Below are 21581 nucleotides of genomic sequence, written 5' to 3' on the forward strand. Positions count from 1 at the left end.
TTGGGTTGCAAATGTGAGCTTGACCAAGGTAGTGACTTTGACTGTAGCTTTGACTTTGATTGTGGCTCAGGCCATGACTCGAATTGTGACATTGACTGGGATGATTGTGACCTTGACTTTAACAGTGAAGAATCAGGGGATATCGTCCCTATACATGATTTTTCAGATGATTCATGGAACGCTGGCGTAGCGTTTGCATTCACACGAGATTCTTTCTTGTGTTTCATTTCTTCAGACTGTTTTAATGACAGTGGTTTACGGGCTGCAGAAATTTTAATCCTTTGTAAACTAACGTACGGATTAAAATTCTCAATATTCTGAGATAATTTGTCTTTTGTAGAATTTTTTTTCATTTCTAGAAATGTTTCAATAGAATCGTCTTGGTCATCATCGTCATCAAGTTCTAGCGTTTCTCTTGAGTTTATGATCATATCCTTTTTATATTTTTCTATAATGTTACTACTGTTGATAGAATTTGCTTTTTTTCTTAAAGCTTTACTATTTTGCTAAAAATATCATAGATATGATTAATTTTAAAAAAGCTAATACCTATAGAGAGTAATTAACTAAAAAAATTAACGCAAAAAATAGAATGCATGATAGATAGTTCTCTGTGCAACCGTCGGTAACGCATTATTTACGTTTTGAAAACAAAATTAAAGCTCTCGTGTGGTTGCAGTACTCGTCTGCGGCTCGTAAACGCCCTCACCTTGACTCGTACTGCAAACGCCACACTCGGACTAAAAACGCCCACTTTACGCCCTTGGTATACAATATACCATTTTGCATGCTTTTTCTAAATTAGCGGGCAGAAAAGGTTCTATTCCACACTCAATCCTGGCGAAAAAAATCACTCGATTAATCACATAATTAATCGCGTGATAAATCACTTGATTTCTCACATGATATATCACGTGATTATTTGGCGTGATTTATCACGTTTAAAATCACGTCAGAAATAACTCGTAAAATTTAAATATTTGTTTATATTGAATAAATTGTGTATTATCCATCTAAATAATTATAAAATAGTTGGTGATATGGATGATTTAAATAAATAAATCGCAAAAAAATAGAAAAAAAATTTTCTCGACCAAGAGTTGAACCCCTGTCCTCTATTTGACAATCCAATGTCTTACTACCTGAGCTATTTGTGCTGTTGCAAGTTTCAAACACCAAATCAAATCATACATAAAATATATTTATATTTATCACTTTATATAGTTTATATGGATACTGTAGGATAAATAATTAAAATTTTATAAATGTTTTTATTATTATTATTATTATTATATGTGCTATGCGTATAATCTATATGAAATGATAAATATAATTATTTTTTTGTGTATGATTACATTAGGTGTTTGAAACTTGCAACAGCACAAACAGCTTAGGTAGTAAGACGTTGGATTGTCAAGTGGAGAACAGGGGTTCAAGTCTTGGTCAGGGCAATTTTTTCTATTTTTTGCGATTTATTATTTTAATTATCAATATCATTAACTATGTTATAATTATTTAGATGGAGAATAAACAATTTATTTCAATACAAACAAATATTTAAATTTTACGAATGATTTCTGACGTGAATTTAGACGTGATAAATCACGCCAAATCGTTACGTGATAAATCACGCCAAATCGTTACGTGATATATCACGTGAGAAATCAAGTGATTTATCATGCGATTAATCATAGGAATTATCACGTGATTTTTTGCCATTACGTGATTTTTTTGCCAGTGCCAAATTTGCGGGGGAAATTATAAATTTGCGGACGAAAATTAAAGAATATTTTTTTAATTTTGGAAAATGTTATAAATTTTTTATCGCGCTTATAACTACAGTAACATGGGAATTTATACATGCGTTACAAAAACTGTGGTGTGCACCAAGGGCTCAGCAGGATAAAAAAGCCTACTATACGCGCTTCATACACAATATACTTTTTCGTTTGTCGGTAAAAAAAATTGTACTTTACGCCTACTTATGTAGTGAAAAAACACAAAAATTGTGTGAGAAACAGTGTCAAAAATCTTGCTTTTTTAAAAATCGAGCAAAAACGAACAAAAAATGTTAAAAGCCGGTCGCACTAAAAAGTTGTGAGTAAAATTAAATTTTACGCATGAGACGCGCACACGCACACATCATTCAAAGACGATAACAACCATAAAATACATAATTTTTAATTTAATATCAACTTCTAACGCGCATTAAACATTTTAATTTTTATTTTATTTATTTTCTACTTTTTAAGGTTATAAGTACAATTAATTGAATATACCCTGCTAAAAATAGTCAATAGGTATCGATTAAATTATCAAAAATTCTATGCGAAATCTGAATTCCACTTTTTGTGTTAGAAATCAATTAAAATCGATAAGAATCAATAAAATTCTACAAACAAATGACTATTGGAGTTAATAAAAATCAATTCTTGGTTATTGGCTATCAATTTTTATTGTTATTTTTCATATTGAATTTTATAGACTCCTATTAATCTAATTGATTTTAATCATGTTTTAATACAAAAAGTGGAATTCAGATATAGCTTAGAATTCAATTAATAATTTAATCGATTCCTATAGACTATTTTTAACAGGGTAGAAAAAATAAACAACTAATTCATAAGAGTCAGTTGTACATCATCCATTTTACAGAATTGAAATGTTTTTTTATTTAGAAAGTATACTCTTCGAGGTTAGAAATTCATATTCATACCTACAATTTTTGTAGGGTTGTAGTATACTGCAGTCGTAAAAGATAGAAGATCGGGTAAGACTTAAGAAATTCTAAATTTTAGTATAACTGTTAGAACACAATTAGAAATTACCCTAATCACTCAATTTATTACAAGCATCATTATTTTATAAATTTATAAATAAATTTTATTTTAAATCCTCTAATTTTATCTTCGAGGCACGATAACAAAAAAATCAATAAAAAAGTCACATAAACACCTAATATTAAATTCAGCAACTAAATCACTATATATTGTATACTATACATCATAAATATACAAAGCATATATAACAAGAGGCGTAGTTGTTTTTATATTAATGTATGTTATTTACACATGTTAGTAATTACATCAATATATACATTTATATAACTAACTATATCATTATACAACATTATACCTTGTTAAAAATATTTACATCAAATTATATATAAAGATTTTAAACTGTTACATGTAAAATTGTAGACGTACAAATAAAATTGTAAAACTTTACGTAAACTTTCATGTGCAATTTCACATACTGATCATAACATACAATTTTTAATAAATTTGTACGTAAATTATTATAGTTTTATTAATTTTTGTGACATTTTACGTGTAAAAATTATAAATCATTACATAAAATTTGTTGAAAATATTTTTAACCAGGTAAATATTGCTATTAAAATTTATCACTCTATGATTATAAAATTTTTATCTTTTAATACAATGTTTCAATAAATCATACTGTGAAAGTATTTTCCCTGGTAAAAAGATAGGTAATTTTATTCTATGATAAATATTGAAATTGATTGATAGTCCAAATCTAAGTCTAAGTCGCTGTCACGTTCACGATCAAAGTCAGAGTATAAGTCACGTTCACGCTCAAAGTGTAGGTCTAAGTCACGTTCACCTTCAAAGTCTAAGTCACATTCACGATTCAAGCCTAAGTCCAAATCACGGTCTAAGTCACGTTCACGTTCAAATTCTAGGTGTAAGTCGCGTTCACGTTCTAATTGTATGTCTAAGTCACGTTCACAATCAAAGTGTAGGTCCGAATTGCGGTCCAAGTCACGTTCACGTTCTATGATAAATATTGAATAAAATTACCTATCTTTTTACCATGGAAAATACTTTCACAGTATGATTTATTGAAACATTGTATTAAAAGATAAAAATTTTATAATCATAGAGTGATAAATTTTAATAGCAATATTTACCTGGTTAAAAATATTTTCAACAAATTTTATGTAATGATTTATAATTTTTACACGTAAAATGTCACAAAAATTAATAAAACTATAATAATTTACGTACAAATTTATTAAAAATTGTATGTTATGATCAGTATGTGAAATTGCACATGAAAGTTTACGTAAAGTTTTACAATTTTATTTGTACGTGTACAATTTTACATGTAACAGTTTAAAATCTTTATATATAATTTGATGTAAATATTTTTAACAATTTTAGGTAAATATTAAACGATATACTAAAAGTAGTACAAAGAATTGCAATAATGTATACTTACTAATTTTTTTTAAGATTAAAATATTTTTAATAACATATTTCAATTAGGAGAAACAGACTGATGAAAATGATTTAATGGAAGAAGATCACGAAACTTTTACTTGTGCTGACGCACAAGAAACAAATGTAGAGGTTAGTGTTTGTTTAAGGACCACAGCAAACTATTTTTAAAAACTTTATTTAAATTTACTTTAAATTTGTAGAATAATGTGGCTATTGGCGAACATTCTTTACCATATTTTACACAATTTTAACTTTAAAATAAGAAATATGTTGATCAATTTATACTTTTTCAGAATTTGTTTTAAAATTTATTTTATCTAAAAAAATTTCTGTTATTAAGTAATTCAGTTGTAAGGATAAACTGAAGTTTTTAAAATCCAGTTTGCTCTGTCTCTGCTTAAATGCCAAAATATTGATGGATAATATTTTTTAGGATCTTAATTATAATCCAGAAGATTATAATCTAGAAAATGAAATGTACGATCCAACTGAATTGAATTGGATAACTGAATTGTCTACAATACTGATGAACAATAAGTTAAATGACATACATAGCAATACAAAAAATCTGAAGGAATTTATGGAAAATAAAGATTTGTTTGACAACATCGCAACATCAGTGGACAAATGCAGAGGAGAAATTTTATTAATGATTTTAAAATTTAGCATTTCGAATGAATTATCTCTCACTGGTTTAACAAATTTAATTAAACTAATAAATAGTCTATTCAAGACCCCAATTTTGCCAGATTCGCGTTATATTATTGATAAACTTCTTAACCCGAAAGTTGGCGTTGAATATCATGCTGTTTGTCAGAATTGTTCGGTGTATTTAGGAAAATTTGGAGATATACCATGCAGCAGTATTTGTAACGTTTGCAATTCTCCAATCAATCTAAAAAATACTAGCAATTCGACCTTTTTTACTTTGATAGCCATCACAACAAATTGCTGATCTTTTGAGTAATCACGAAGAATATTTTTATTACGTGACTAATGCAAGAATACGTAGGCGAGGGTATATTAGTGACGTATATGATGGTAAAAAATACACTGAATTTGTTAAATCATTACCAATTGAAGACAAAACTAATTATGTTAGTGCAGTATTCAATACAGGTGGTGCTCCAAAATTTAAATGCTCTCAATATTCTATTTGGCCACTGTATTTAATGATAAATGAATTGCCAAAAAATATTAGAACAAGTAAACTAATAGTATGTTGATTAATGTTTACCAAAGAAAAACCAAACATGACAGTATTTTTGGATAAATTTGTAGATCTTGTAAATCAATGTCGAGTTCCTGTTAAGATTAAAAACGAACAGCGAGTTCTTAAGCTTTATGTATTGTCATGCTGTGTCGATGCCGTAGCTCGAGCTCCCGTTCAAGGATTAACCCAGTACAATGGTAAATTTGGATGTAATTGGTGTTTGCACCCTGGAGAATATCACGGAATTATGAAATACCCGTTAATGAATATGCAAATTAAACTTCGAAATCATAATGATACTGTTGCCCTAATGTTAAAAGCCGATCCAGAAAATTCTGTTTTTGGAATAAAATATCCGTCGCCTCTTATAAATTTACAAAAATTTGACATCATTGAAGGTTTTACTCCGGATTACATGCATATGGCATTGGAAGGTGTTGCGAAACAATTCACGTCTTATCACATTGATGTTTTAAAGGACGATGTTATTAAGGCACTTGTCACCAAAATGAATATGATAACTGTTCCACAACAAGCTGCTCGTTATTGTAGAAAACTAGATTGTCGAAATGATTGGAAGGCTAGGGAATGGGAAAATTTTGTCTTGTATTATAGTATTGTTATTTTTTCATCTATTTTGAGCACAAAAGCTATGAAGCATTGGTTACTATTTGTTGAGGCCTTATATATATTGTTGAAAGATAATATTCATATCGACGAATTAAATAAAGCTGACGAAATGTTACATCGATTTGTAGCTGATGTCCAGGAGATATACAATGTAAAAGCTATGACATATAATGTACATCTTTTGTTACATGTCAGCAAAAGTGTTTTAAATTGGGGACCTTTATGGGCGAATTCCACATTTAGTTTTGAATCAGCTAATCAACACCTCTTAAAAGCTGTTAAATGTGCTAAAGGTGTAACACAGCAAGTTGTAAGGTTTATAAACATATGTCACAGTTGCTTAGTCCTAGAGGAAAAAGTGATTCATCAAGCTAACGATGATGTTGTAAGATATTGTAATGACATTCTATTAAGACAAGTTCAAAGTGTTCATGTATCCAGTAGTAACATACTGTATTTCAATCAAACTGAAGTTGATATTGAAATCTTAAAATCACTAGAATTATCAATATCTTCCACAGAATTCTTCCATAAAATGGTAAAGAATTATTGTCTTTATGAATCGCACTTTGTATCAAAAACTCGTTCCAACAATTCATTTGCCTTGCTAAATGATGGAAAACTGATACGCATTATTGCCTTTATAGATAGTATAAATGATGGTGTCGAAATGACATTATGCAATTATGTAGAAACCAAAAATTGCTTTGCAACTTCATACAAAGTTTGTCAAGTAGTACAAAGAATGAACGAAGAAATTGTAGTAGTACCAACGAACAGCATCCAAAAAGTCTGTGTGTATATGAATGTAGATAAAATGTACATATGTCCTATGCCCAATTTATTACATTACTAAATAAAGTGTGTTATGACTATTTTTCATACCTTTCTACATAAATGTGTGATATTGTAATTATTTTTTATACCGCTATTTGTATTTATATAAATAAAGTTTCATTAAAATGTAATCCAAGTATGACATTAATGGTAAATTATTCATTATATTAATATCCTAAGCACCACCCATTATTTGTTTCAGGTATATATTATAAATCGTGGTCATTTATTTTTGCCATATGTAACCAAGGTACTTTATTATCTAAAAAAAAATATTATCATTTATTTTGTAAATAGAAAAAAATTCAAAACGTTCATTGGGCGACCATCTAGAACGGCTTAAAATCGTCTAAAACGCGTAGAAAAAAGTTTTCAAAACATACGTTTTTTTTGCATAAAACTTAGAATTTTTCCGGCGTTCAGACTTGGCCACTGTTTGTAAACATTGAAAAAGAAAAAAAAGTACACTTGGCGACCATCTAGAACGGCTTAAAATGGTCTAAAACGCGTAGAAAAAAGTTTTCAAAACATACGTTTTTTTGCATAAAACTTAGAATTTTTTCGGCATTCAGACTTGGATTTTTTTGGAAGAATTCATATAAAACAATCAAAAATATTTTAAAAACCATAAAAACACGATTGCACAATTATTTCTAATCATACTTAGTACTTTTTAGAATAGTAGAACTTAGTTAATTGCCGCACTTGGTCAGATGAGATTTTGGCGTGAGATCTCACGTGAGATTTTTCAACAGGGTGGAATTACAATTTCTTTTATTTCGTCGAAGCCTTGAAATATTTCATCGTGCCATAAGCGGATGCATCCACAACCTCTCGTAGATATAAAAAAAAAATATCTTGCAGAATAGTTATTACCGAGATCAATGTTCATAATTCTAATGGCAGCTTTTACAAACCCTCACTGCTTGACGCTAAAAGAAAATTGAACGCGAAACGCATTCTGTCTTTAACCAACTGATCCTCGATCACGTCCAGCAAATCAAGAGTTTTTTCGAAAACCATTGCGTCTAACCTATGCATAAACGTACATAAAAACTGTACAGAATTTACTAAAATTCATATTTACCATCTGCAAAACAATTTTTTTAAACTTACTCAATTTTTTCTTGAAGAATTCTTGATCACTACAGTGCAGTCGTGTTGACTTTCGATCTTGGACAAATGAACGTTTTGACGTCCGTAGAGGGAAAGTAGAAGCAACAATAACTGACTGCACGTAAAAACAATTGAACATCGATGTTCTGAGTTTGAATAATTCTAAATCGCGCGTGGTACGTAATGTACGTATTGTGCAGGCGCGCTCGACGCTGATGAGACTGCTGACCTAACTGTATCTGAGGCGAATGAAATTCAAAGTTCGAAGTCTTTCGAAGAATTCGGAGTCGAACGATCACGAGTACAACTACAACGACTACGACTGCCGCTGCTCCTAGCTTCTGGTGCTGCTTCATCGCGAGGATGCGTGTGTGCTTGAGAGTTGAGAGACCCAGACTATAGAAGCGTCCTCCACCTGCGCTTGGAGTCATCATCGTCGGCGCCGCGAGCCCATCGCTACACGTGCGACGTGATACCTAGGTTTCTTCTTCGTCTGTCCATTCTTCGTTCGTACTCCTGATAGCACTTTTGTAAAAGCTCCGAGGAGAATTCTTCGAGGACGAGCGAACCTCATTCCTCTTTCTGTTTGGTAAGATTTTTCGTTCTGTAATATAAAATGTCCATACTGCGATGATATACATTACAGATCAGCATTGACGCATCCTGGCTCATTGAGCTTAAGCTAAAATTTTTATTTTTTACTCCAGCTCTATCGCGAATCGGAGTGCCAACAAGTTTTAAAAAAGAAAAGAAGACATAAGAGAACTAGAGAAGAGAGACAGAAAGAGAGATAGACAGTGTACATTGTAGCCTAGTCCTGGTGCTTGTTACGTGCATTTGAATATATTTTACAGGTATGTTTTTTTACAAAAAACTAAAGTTTCATTTGGTGGTCTAGTTATGAACTTTTTTTTATTATTATGGTATGAGGAATATGCATATAGATTAATAAAATAAAATATTTACAGCTTAAAAGTATCGTCAGGATTTTTAACTCCATTCGTCCATCCCATCACCATAGCATGTTTACAACAGTATGCACAATGCACATTCCATCCTTTTCTTGTAACCACTTATATCTGCCTCTTCTTTTACGTGCTTTTTTCTATTCTTTCTTGTCTATATATATATATATATATATATATATATATATATATATATATATATATATATGTGTGTGTGTGCGTGTGTGTGTGTGTGTGTGTGTGTGTGTACATATAATATAAAAAAAAAATTATTTCAGTGCCACCGACAAGCAGTGTCTGGAAGTATTTTGTGAAGGGTGATAATACGTCGAAGTGCAAACTTTGCAATAAGGAGGTCAAATGCAAAGGCAATACTACAAATCTAAAATTTCACATTCAACGTAATCATTCAGAGTTGAATCAGGAGCAAGAGACTAGATCTACTGAAAATAAAAGCATGAAGAGGAAAATGGATGAACCATTGAGCGAGTCTGAGCCTGATCGATGCACCCTTTCTCCAGCTCCATCGAATGATTCAATTTCAACCACTTGTGTACCTGAACATTCAGAAATACTAAGAATGTCATTAAGCAGCAAGCAAATAAAGTTAGATTCGGCTTTTGCTACACAAAAGTCATTCTCAGGTAATCATGGACATAGACTAATTATATATAAGATAGATTTGATTTTATAAAATAAATAATTTGCACACTATATTATATTTTATTTATTATTACAGAAGGAGGAGAAAGATCCAATGATATCTCGAATGGTATTCTATTTTTTATTGCAAAAAACAACATACCATTTGATGTCGTGGATACAGAAGGTTTTAGAGTGTTAATGCACAAGACAGCTCCACTATATCAAGTACCCAGTAGAAGAACAATCACAAGACTTACAACAGAGAAATACAAAGTATTATCTTCGATTATCAAAGAAGAACTTGCTACTACGGAAAATATTTGTTTAACCACGGACGTATGGACAGAATCCGGAAATACGAAACGTTTTCTAGGGCTTACAGCACACTACTTAGTAAATAATACACAAAGGAGGGTTGTAATAGGTGTAGAAGAATTAAGTGAGCGCCATACATCTGAGTATTTAGCTGAAAAATTGGTGCAATTTACATCAGAATGGAATATCAAGAAAGAAAATATAATAGCAATAATATCTGACAGTGCTGTTAACATTAAAAAAGCGATTATAGATGCTTGAGGGAAAGCATCTACCTTGCTTCGCACGCCTTTTAAATTTGGTATCATCCAAAATTATTAAAAACGATGAAGTTATAAGTCCTTTAATCAGCAAAATTAAGAGTATCGTAACTTTTTTAAAAAATCTGTGATAGCGGCCGATAAGCTGAGAAAAAATGTAGGAAAAAACTTATTCAAAGCATCGAAACTCCGTGGAACTCAACGTATGAGATGCTCTTAAGATTTGTCGAGTTAGCTGATAATATTACTGTAATCTTACTTCAAATTGATAATGGTCCAGATATGCTAACTGCATCTGAACTGAAAACTGTTAAAGAGTTTTGTACATTATTGGAGCCATTTTATCATGCAACCCAAATCATTTCCAAAGAAAAATATTTCACAGGAAGCAAAACGATCCCAGTTATCAGAACTATAAAGAGTAAATTAACCAGTATAATGACCAGTACAGAATCGGGATCTAAAATGAAGAATCTTTTAATAGAAGAGTTTTGTAAGAGGTTTGAGAACATCGAACAAATGTCCCTTTTAGCGATTGCCTGCTTGTTAGATCCAAGATTTAAAAAATTACATTTTGAGAAACATCTTTCTTATGCAAATGCTGTAAAGAAATTGACTAAAATATGAAATTCAACTGATAATAGAACGTGCGAAAAAGAAAACAATGCAGTCAATCAAACAGGTCTCGATAACAACGACTTTTGGTCGTTTCATAAAAGTGTTGCTGATTTAAGCAAAAGTAAAAAAATCGAAGTTGTGGATAAAAATGAAATGCCTGCAGATCTGAAGTATTATTTAGATCAACCCGTAGAAGAAATTGATTGTAATCGAATTACTTTTTGGGATAGATACCGCGATGCTGCTCTATGTAAAATCGCAAGGCGCTACTTAACAATTATCTCTACTTCAGTTCTATCAGAACGTTTATTTTCAGAAGCGGGAAATATCATCAATGACGCGAGAAATAAATTGTCTAGCGAACACCTGCAGCAATTATTATTTTTACATTCACTTTCATTCGAGGAATGGAAAATATAAACAAACTGTTTAAAATGTAAACCTAAGGGATATAATAAAAACATTAATTTATTTTCTTTTTAAATATTTGAAATTTTCTATTTTTTTTTATTGATATATCGGGTATCGATATTTTTTCTTCGATATATTTGATGTATCGATACACTTATATGCAATACATATCGATACGCTATATCGATACTTTGGGGGTGTATCGCCCATCCCTAGCCCATGCTTTTACACGTTTTTATAACTAACTTCAAACTTAAGATAACTTGAGCTTGATCTAAAAAATTTTAATATTTACTCGGTAAAGATGAAATTATGAAAAGTAAGCGTGGGCTAATTATAGAGAGTCAGTACTATTTTAATTGATATTGTAACTTATATAGTAAATCAGACCTCTTTGTAGTTCCAGAAATAGTAGCTGCATGGCAAAAATTGGTTACTCAATTTAAAAAAGCTGATGAAGATCAAACAACTGATTCAGCTGCAAAAGCTTCAGATTTTGCTTACTACGATGCCATGAGATTTGTGAAACCTGCTCTACAACACAAAAAACCATTGTCAACAATGACTAAAGGTAATAAGAAAAAGGAAAACACATATGTACCGATTACTCTTGCACCATTCCGACCAGCTCCAGCTCAACACGCCTCATCATCATTGTTATACACTTGTCCATCCAACTCTTCATACACAAATTTGGGAACGCCATCAATATTTCAGCAGCAGCAACAATCTATAATCAATCCAAATTTAACAAATCAGTACTTTCCATTACAGTCATTGCCTACTGTACCTGCGCTTTCAGTCAACATCATTACTGGTCTAATGCACCACATACTGCAGCTGGCTCGTCAACAACTTATCCTGCTTATCCGTACTTTCCATTTGCAATGAATCAGCATGCAGCTTCATTAGCTCAGCCTCAGTATTCGACAGGTCCTGTGGTTCCATCCATACCTCAGCCATCTAGAATGATGTCAAAAAGAGTACTAGAAAATGACCAATTTGCAAATAAAAAACTTAAAGGTATCAACAACGAAGAAAATCAATTGAAACAATTCAGTAATGATATTGCAAAAACATTGGACAAAATAAATAAAAAATTGGAGTGACAATCACCACAAAAAGCACCTGAAGCTGAAACTCTCGAGCAAGCTTCTGAAGAAAATTCAACAGCTGATTATAAGAATATATTAACGCAAACTATGTCAAAAGTGCCACGTGAATTACTTGATAACTGCGGAGTATGTCTTAGAAGAATTAATTCAATTCAACGAGCAATTCAAGAAAACAGAAGATAATTAAATTATTCATACAAGTATTAAGTATTGCTCTATTAATAAACAACATTTTGTTTGTAATAATTTAAGAATCAAAAAGTGTGAATTGACAAATAATAAATAATTTAATAAATAATAATTGGCTCAGTTTTTTCTAATACGTTATATACGTATATTTTAGTTCAGATTTTATAATACAAAACAAAAACTGACCTTACTTTTTCATCCAGGATTATATAAATACATATGAATTTAATTCAAGTAATATATACACATATAGAAATTTATTTTGACAGTAAAAAACTGCAATAATCAACAAATATCAGCAACACTGATCCACTCTGGAATTACTAAAAGCTGCATCAGGGCCCACAGGGCACAGAGTCCTCTGCAAACTTGCTGTGAACTATACTGCTCCAAAATGTACGTAGAATCATGTTTTGCCTAAATTCCTATCATAATACGGATTATTATTATTTGATATTTTACATTGTAGAATTTTCAAAATATTTTATTGTCTTTCAGAATAATGATACATAATTATTTCAGTATTAATTGTAGTGAAAAATTATTTTTAATTTATTGAGGAAGTTTGAAAACCTTTAATTCTTTTAAGAATAAATAATAAGCATAATCTTTGCTGTTCATTATTCGGATAACTTTTAATAATATCATTCAAAATTTCAATTTTACTTCCAATAGTTTTAATTGTTTTAACACTATTAAAAAAACTTTCTGAAATTTTTTTTCTGAAATACAAGCATCAAAAGTAGACTCGTTAACTTTAACATTGCTGATAATTTCATATTTAGATGTCTCTTCATTATAGACTTTATGAGTGATATGAGACTTTAGAAAAAACATTTTTTCATAGATGATCTGTTCATAGCAAGTTAAAGATTCGCTCTTCTGTATCTTATTGTGGATTCTGACAAAAATATCTCTCAGATACTTGAACTTCAGTTGTATCTCTGGACCTGAAAACAATCAAAATATAGAATTCTTCAATTATTTATTTCAGAAATAATATTATGACTTTTTAAAAGCAACATGTACTTATGAAGTACATATGCCTGATAAATGTTCGTTATTTTTCTCCAAACCTTTCTGAATCTCTTATAATATCTTTCATCTTTTTTGTCAAATATAAAAGAATTAGTGCTGTACCATTTCAAAAAAATCTTCTCAGTGGGAGTCATTTTATTTCAGCTGATGTAACTGTAAATTGAATAAATAAATAAATAATACACTCCTTTGGTAAACAATGCATACATTCGATGGGAGATATCATTGCATTTTACATTAAAACTATGAAATTAAGGTTATGTGATATTTTCATGTTTTGATACAACTGTATTTGTTTAATTCCTTATCTTAATTTTGACTAAATGCTTTAATGTTTATTTAAAAGATTGGAAATTACAATTAACTCTCTACAAATATCGATACCAGAATGAAGTACAAAGTCAAAAGAGAATCAAACTTTACCTACTTTATTTATTAACATTTAAGCAACGACATTAATTATTTTAGCGACTGCTATAAAAGTATCAATCTAACCTCGAAATGTTGCTCCGATGCAGACGACGATGAGAATTGTGGCGCGCGTTTGGAGTGTGTTCCGCGAGCTTACTGCTAGGTATTATATAGGGATAAAGCGCTGTTGGCATGAGCAAATTTTGCAGCGCCACAGGCTCTCATCCGCGCTCAAACGCGTCTCTACGCTCTTATGTGGCCCAGGCCTAAGCGTAAGCAGGTCCTCGTCCCTCGCGCGGACTTTTGACGAGACCAGAGATCTCCAAGCTCCCGGCCAGATCGACAGGGTGACCAGACCGTGCGATTTTCTAGGTACACCTGCGACACCATTCTTGAATTTGGCGATATTTTAATCATTTGTGCGATTTTTAGGCGATTTTTACTATAAGTTGTGAATTAGACGAAATTTTACAAAGATTATTTAAAAATATTGCTTTTTATACTTGAATGATACCCAATAGCGCCACCTGTCATAACGGCATGAACTATGCCGTCGCCGGTCGCCCTCTGATGCTCTGATCACTTTCTTACTCTCTCTCTCTCTCTCTCTCTCTCTCTCTCTCTCTCTCTCTCTCTCTCTCTCTCTCTCTCTCTCTCTCTCATTCTCTCGTTGACATATGACATACGGTCCTTTCGTCTTGCAAGTTGCAACAAGTGTAGTATCGCGAATTAATGGCGTTTTGTATCAACGGTAGCTCAAATAGATTTCTTTTTAGAGAGTGAAATATGTGAAGAAAATTTTGATTTAAAAATCGAAACATTAAATCAAAATGTCAAGATTAAAAAAGCTTGGAAAAAGTGAGGTAAGAAGTTCGTCAGAACCAAGAAGTTACAAATATAACCCTGATTGGGAAAAAGAATCATGGGCAAAAGGTAAATATATATTCGATATTGATGATTTGACGTGTATTTGTGCGAGATTCCGCATTAACTTCTTTTGACACACTTCCTATTTGCTTGTGAAACATTTGTTGTTTGTTAAAAACTAACCTTAAATTAATCCAGTGCCTATAAACAAACGATCGAATTTCTAAGTATAGGAGAACGAAGTAACGAACTATCGGTGCGCTCGCACTGACGTGATGTACACTATCGATTGTTTACGTTTATAATCTCTAATTTATACGTGCAATTATTACTTTTTCTATTAATTAGTTTTTTTGTAATTTATTTTCTAGGTTGGCTAACCAAAAGTAAAGAGTATGATAAGCAAGCTCATTGTATGGCTTGCAATAAAAATTATAGAGCACACCATAAGGATTTACAAAAACTTGGTACTGAGATGGTTATTCATAAGCAGAATATGGACAAGATTCACATAAAGCAAAAAAAAAATAACTAAAATGTGCGATACAGCTTCCAAAGACGAAACTAAAATTCGCGACATGCAACTGGCTGTATTTTTGGCTTGTCAAACTGCAGTTGGTAAAATGCGTATGCCATGCTTTAAATTTGGCGGCCTCTGCTGCAGCGGACGAGTTTCCGGCGCATATTGATTTTCTAATAAGAGAAGTGTACAACTGGTTCTCTAACAGTCCGAAAAGAAAGGCGCAGTATAAAAGTTTATGGGAAACCATTAATGCAGCCTGTGAGGACAGTGAGGAAATGCCAAAAACATTTCACGCTTTTGTAAAGCTAGCCGATACGCGATGGCTCGCACGCTATAATGCCAACTACAGACATTGTCCGCAATGCTAAATGATATATATATATATATATCTAACTACTTATATGTACGTATAATAAAACCTAATATACTATCCGAATTAAACGACGTCAATATGGCATTTCAGAGCGAAAGCGTTAATACAAGTTGCGCTTACGATGACCTTATTAACCTAATAACATTATTAGCAACAAAACTATTGAAACCTTCATCTGTGTCACAAGATATTGAAGAACTTGTCGAATCGAATACAAATACGCATTATTAGAATATAAAGATAAGATAAAAAAAGAAGAACAACAAGAGATTGAGAGTAGAGCAGTTAACTACATCAGAAGCAATCATGTGCATTCAGTTAATCCAAAGATTACCAGAAAATTTAAAATATTTTCGAAAATTAAAAACACTTTCACCTGTAGTTTGCTTGAGCCCAAAGCGGTCAAAATTCGAGGATCTGCCATTTCTAGAAGTATTTGCTAATAAAGCTGAATTTGGTCTGCTAGAAAAGCAATATAACAAATTGTTAAATATAAATTGGTCAGAGACTTTGAGTGGCAAAGAACTTGCTGACGCGCATACCTTTTGGGCAAAAGTCTACGTCTTTGAAAATGCAGGAGGCAAGTTCATTTTTCGTGAACTAGCAACGTTCGTACTTACTTTGCTAAGTATGCCATCAACTAATGCAGTAGTGGAACGCGTATTTTCGGTAATGAACAGCGTAAGAACAAAATTTCGCAATAGGATGCTATTAAAACCGTTAGATTCAATATTAAGGATTAGAACTTGTTGCCGAAATTTCATTCCGAGTAAAGAAATGTTAAAAGATTTCAATGCAAAAGTTTTATACAGCGATAAGTACGAAACTGATGAAGAATCAAAAAAACAATCTCAAAAAGACAGAATGCAGAACTGGCTGAGGTAGAAAATCTTGAAATTAGATATAGATTATCCATGCATTAGTTTAAGTGAATGTGTATTTTAAAACAAAAAATATATTTATAAACAAGGCAGAACTGACCGAGGTAGAAAATCTACTAGAATTAGTTTAAGCGAGTGTACATTTTAGAAAAATCGTTATTTATAATATTTTTATAAATTTGAAAATAATATAAATGCATAAAAGATTTGATGTCAATTACTGTGAGATTTTAATTTCCTTACTTTGATTATTGTTTTTTCCCATATGGGTATACTTATTTATATATTTAAACTATTCAATTATTTTACTCGGGTTATTTGGATTTGAGTATTTACAATTATTTCATCAATCTACGTGGGTTATTGAGTTTTGAGTATTCACGTTTTAAGTATTTCTTTGATATAGTTTATATTAACCGAATTTTCTTAATTATACGATGGTTTTACGTGGGGCAATTATGTTTTATTAATTTAGTTTTAGTGTGCGATTTATGCGCGATTTCGGGAGTTTGAATTGGCGGTTTTGTGCGACTTTACGCCCGATAGGTGGCCAAACCTGCACTCTCGCAGTGTCTGGTCACCCTGCAGAATATATATGCAGATCGAGCGTGTCGTGTCTCCCCTTGTTTGCTTCAGCTGTGGCTTTTCGCGCTCCAGACATCAGCCGCCATCGATTCGGTTTATTTATTATTGACTTTTAGTTATCTTTTATATCTTTATGTGAATAAAGTAAATAGTTTGTAGTGAACGTGGTGACTTTTACTTGGTTTATTCGTACCTCCCGCTTGAGTTGACACACGTGCGAGGACTAATTGACTAATAGCAGCTGACAGCCAATCAGAAGTAAGCGTTAAACGGACTTGTTCCTTATTGAGGTGGTGGGGGGAGAACATGAAGGTATGAGTCCGTTTAAAGATTGCTTCTGATTGGCTGTCAGCTGCTGCTGCAGTTCCTCGGTGTACATACCTTTGTACGTGTGATAGCCCTAAGTGCAGCAAGCGCGCGCGCGCGCACGCATCAGCAGTTCTCGCGAAACGCACTTTGTTCGTCTAGCGAGACAAAGCCGCCGCCGCGCCGCGTATACCTAGATAAAGATACATTACGCAGGCGTATGTAGTGCAAGCGAACGCGATATTATAAGTAGTAGTTTATTTACGCGTTCGTGAAAATGTCGAAGTTCACGGGCACTACACACAGTCTCTCCTGATCTTGGGACGCGAGCTGCACACGCTGGTCGTCAGCCGCACTCCATAATAAGAATACGGCCAATACGGGCTACATCCTTTGTGTTATAACCTAATATATAGCTCAACTGCATTTTTCTCCCGGCGCGTCTATCCCAAGCATGCGGTCGCTTCTCTGTCTTCTGGTCCTGAGCCTCGCGAGCTTCTGCAGCAGCAGCTCCGACGAAGCCCTCGGCAAAGTTATCTTCGCCAACGTAGTGAGTATTGGCTTGTGTGTTATGTGTAACTTCAATTTGCGCTTATTTTACGTTGCAGTCTACGCGAGTACGCGACATTGTCTTATCTCCCGCGATTTGCAGAGTACTTATACCTGTGCTTTGTACAGCTGGAATTCTGTCAAAATATAGACGAACGATCGATGCGAAAGATATTTTTAAAAGCCTAGCTCGCGACCAACAAGTGGGACGCGCCAGAATAAGTATATTGTACGCGAATCCCCTCGGATATTTGTTATATCGGAGCGGCACTTTCATGTAATTCTACACGCGGGCGTATAGATTGCATGTTATACGAAAATTATCGGCTCTCTTTGTTTCGGCACACGCATGACGCAGTGTTTTGCCTTCGTCGTTGTTCTTTTATCTGCCAAAGACCGCCTGTTTTGCGATGCGCATAGTGTATATTTCGCGCGATAAGACTTAGCATATACAGCAGCATCGGATCGACTATCCAAATTATATACATGCAAAGAGATACTCGACCGACAACAGCCTTGAAACAAGCTGTATGGCATGTTTATAACTCTGTCCTTCACTTTCTTTTTTTATCAGTGAAAGTGGTATCCGGAGTATCTGCTTTGAAATGCATATTGCGTATGTTAATGATTTGTGTAACACTTAAGAATAACGAGATTATAAATCTTTTTCTTTTATTTTTGTAGCTGTTTAGGCATGGAGACAGGACGCCAATCAATCCCTATCCCAACGACCCATACAGAGATGAGGCTAAATGGCCAGTGCCGTTTGGCCAGCTTACTAACGTATGTTCTCAAGCAATCAAGATCTGACAATACATAGTATAATCAACTTTTTTCTATCGTTGTTATAGATTGGGAAACATCAACACTTAGTATTAGGCCAGTGGCTCCGCAATCGTTACGCTCACTTACTTCCTCAGAGATATTCCTTATATGATATTTATGTAATGAGTACAGATGTAGATAGATGCCTAATGTCAGCAGAAGCTAATCTAGCTGGCCTTTACCCTCCTAACGGTGATCAAATGTGGGACATACAGAGCTGGATGCCAATACCAGTGCATACAATCCCAGAAGCAGAAGATGGTCTTTTATCTGGAAAAAAGTACTGCGATAGGTATAGCTATGAATTACAAAGAGTGATCAATTCTCCGGAATTCAAGAATATTGATAAGCAGAATGCTAAACTATATCTTTACTTGAGTGAAAAGTCTGGGAAGAGCATATCGAATTTAGAAAATCTTGAATTTCTTTACAACGTTTTATACATTGAGGTATAATATTTTAATCATTGATATTTATTCTTTGATAATTCATAGATCAGTAATGCTGATTTTCTAATTGCAGGAACTTTATAATAAAACTTTGCCTGCATGGACTAAAAGTGTGTATCCAGATAAACTAAAGCCATGGGCAGAAATGAGCTTTACAGTTGAAACGTACAATACACTCTTAAAAAGGCTAAAATCAGGTAATTTGATAGAGCGAGATAATAGTTTTTATAGTGAACAAAATATTTTTCTGTCATAACGTGATTGTCATTCATCATTAGGTCCCTTATTGAAAAATATGATAGAACATATGCATCAAAAATCTAAAGGTGCTCTGACACCTGATAGGAAATTGTGGATTTACAGTGCTCATGATGAAACTGTAGCTAACCTGATGAACACTTTAAATATTTTTGAACCCCATTGCCCACCTTATGCTGCAACCCTTCTTGTAGAGCTGAGAATGAATGCAAAGAATGAACACGTAGTAACTGTTAGTAATACTTTATATCAATAAGAATTTCATTATATGTACTTTAAATGCCAATAAATATTTTTCATTATTCGCAGGTCTTTTATAAGAATTCAACTGAAGAACCAATTTTATTGACAGTACCCGGTTGTATTGCTGTTTGCCCACTAGATCAATTTATTAGGGTTACAAAAGATGTAGTTCCAGAAGACTGGGAACGAGAATGCTTGATGGACTTTGAAAAGTTTCGTTTTAGTGTAAATGCTACTGCTATAATAGGTTAGTCACTTTCACTTTCTAGTACCTACTCCTGTAAATAAAAAATAAATGTTGAAATTTTTTTTAGCAATTTTAACATCATCAATATTGATGTTAGTTATTTTGGTGATGATCATCGTCACGTTTGTGTTTTGGCACTACAAGAGAGAACACAACCAGTATTATTTACGACTATCAATGGATGGCTCATAAAATGTAACAAACTTTTGATCGTATATCGAATGTTTTTCATTGGTCAAAATTGGTATACTGAATCGCGATTACTCCATTTGTTGAATTTATGATAATCATAAATATGCATTTATTAGCCACGTTATTGCAGAAAAAAATTATCATGAGATAAGGTAAAAGAATGTTGTCCGGGCATTGACTGAGCTCCAACCAAACATTACTGTTACCTACTATTCTAGTAAGCGATAAGATACAAAAATGTTTGTATATTTGTGAAAAATATTATTATTTCTGCACTTTTTAATACCGCGCAAACGAAGTCAAACGCAGCATATTGAAACACAAAATTGCTAGAAAACTATTTTAGATAATTGTAGTACAAAAATGTTATATATACTTAAATCAGAAAATCACTGTTATTTAGATAATCTCAGATGCGGTAAAACAAAAATCACAAGATCGATGTGTCATTATAAGACTGAAACTGTGTAACATTTCACTGATAACTTTTTAATATTATTGTTATATAAAATAATATCACGCTTCCACTGACAGTAGTTGTTTTAGAAAATGATTAAGATTATTTAACTATTTTTTTTTTCGATTATATTTTTTGCATTGTGTTTTATACAAAAATATGATTATAAATATATATTTAGTAATGAAATGTTTTGTAAATTTGTAAATTTAATAGAATCATTACTCTTATAATTATGTATGAAAAGTAATTTCGTAATACAAATGTGATAAGATTTATAAAAATAGCATTTCAAAAAACTTTTGATCAAATATTTTTGGAAGCACCTTAAGTAAGTACTTTATTTTATTTGGTAGTACTTAATAAGTAAAGTAGGATGTACACATTCATCAGTCTAGTCGTTAAATATATCTGCATATATGTGATTTTGATTTACTGCAAGTATACAAGCATTATAAGTTAAATCATGATGCAACATTAAGCCTTTTATCGAAACAGCATACTGTTTCGACTGTGATAAAATTTTTAGCAAATTAATAAAAACAATAGATTTTATTTCATATATTTGGTTATTGTATTTTTCAAATATATAATATACAAGATATGAAAAACTATAACAAAGTGCAAATTGCTTTAAATGGCAAAAAAAAGAAGTATAAATTTATATGAAAATGAAATATTGTCACTTGATAATAAAGATATATTTTTATGGACACAATAATAGGTTTAATTATTTTGCGTATTGCACCCCTATTCGCTACCTATATCCTTTCTCGTGAACAAATGTATATAATACTTGAAAATTATTATCTACGT

General features: G+C 32.3%; 3 protein-coding genes and 1 long non-coding RNA gene across 5 annotated transcripts; 3 read left to right on the forward strand and 1 right to left on the reverse strand.

The window, feature by feature from the left end:
• Positions 1-9531: 9531 nt before the first annotated feature.
• On the forward strand, positions 9532-11287 carry LOC107981231 (zinc finger BED domain-containing protein 1-like). The gene is made up of 2 exons (XM_016986483.2): positions 9532-9652; positions 9748-11287. Exons 1-2 carry the CDS (start codon positions 9589-9591, stop codon positions 10227-10229), a joined length of 546 nt encoding a protein of 181 aa, XP_016841972.2. The 5' UTR covers positions 9532-9588; the 3' UTR covers positions 10230-11287.
• Positions 11288-12753: 1466 nt separating this feature from the next.
• On the reverse strand, positions 12754-14557 carry LOC103316956. Its single transcript, XR_512657.4, has 3 exons — positions 14095-14557; positions 13638-13752; positions 12754-13511 (listed from the first exon to the last, which is right to left on the reverse strand). It is a non-coding gene; the product is annotated as an uncharacterized LOC103316956 (long non-coding RNA).
• Positions 14558-14651: 94 nt separating this feature from the next.
• Positions 14652-17402, forward strand: LOC103316957. 2 transcript variants are annotated; one of them, XM_032601671.1, is made up of 2 exons: positions 14652-14943; positions 15249-17402. In XM_032601671.1, the coding sequence occupies exons 1-2, from the start codon at positions 14841-14843 to the stop codon at positions 15410-15412; spliced, it is 267 nt and encodes an 88-aa protein (XP_032457562.1). In that variant the 5' UTR covers positions 14652-14840; the 3' UTR covers positions 15413-17402. The 2 variants fall into 2 exon arrangements, with proteins under 2 accessions (XP_032457562.1, XP_031781387.2); XM_031925527.2 differs by having other exon boundaries at positions 14702-14943.
• Positions 17403-17635: 233 nt separating this feature from the next.
• LOC100116521 (prostatic acid phosphatase) lies at positions 17636-21483 on the forward strand. Its single transcript, XM_001600944.6, has 7 exons — positions 17636-18095; positions 18779-18877; positions 18946-19368; positions 19442-19565; positions 19647-19858; positions 19936-20116; positions 20184-21483. Exons 1-7 carry the CDS (start codon positions 18000-18002, stop codon positions 20306-20308), a joined length of 1260 nt encoding a protein of 419 aa, XP_001600994.2. The 5' UTR covers positions 17636-17999; the 3' UTR covers positions 20309-21483.
• Positions 21484-21581: the final 98 nt, after the last annotated feature.

Source organism: Nasonia vitripennis, assembly GCF_009193385.2.
Source record: "Nasonia vitripennis strain AsymCx chromosome 2 unlocalized genomic scaffold, Nvit_psr_1.1 chr2_random0010, whole genome shotgun sequence".
Classification (NCBI taxonomy): Eukaryota; Metazoa; Arthropoda; class Insecta; order Hymenoptera; family Pteromalidae; genus Nasonia; species Nasonia vitripennis.

Bases quoted from the DNA above. Each gene is read 5' to 3' on its own strand.
- LOC107981231 (XM_016986483.2), top strand. From the start codon at position 9,589: ATGTCATTAAGCAGCAAGCAAATAAAGTTAGATTCGGCTTTTGCTACA. The intron at 9,653-9,747 runs GTAATCATGGAC...TTATTATTACAG, and splicing joins TACACAAAAGTCATTCTCAG to AAGGAGGAGAAAGATCCAAT.
- LOC103316957 (XM_031925527.2), top strand. From the start codon at position 16,080: ATGTGCATTCAGTTAATCCAAAGATTACCAGAAAATTTAAAATATTTT.
- LOC100116521 (XM_001600944.6), top strand. From the start codon at position 18,000: ATGCGGTCGCTTCTCTGTCTTCTGGTCCTGAGCCTCGCGAGCTTCTGC. The intron at 18,096-18,778 runs GTGAGTATTGGC...TTATTTTTGTAG, and splicing joins AAGTTATCTTCGCCAACGTA to CTGTTTAGGCATGGAGACAG. The intron at 19,566-19,646 runs GTAATTTGATAG...ATTCATCATTAG, and splicing joins CTTAAAAAGGCTAAAATCAG to GTCCCTTATTGAAAAATATG.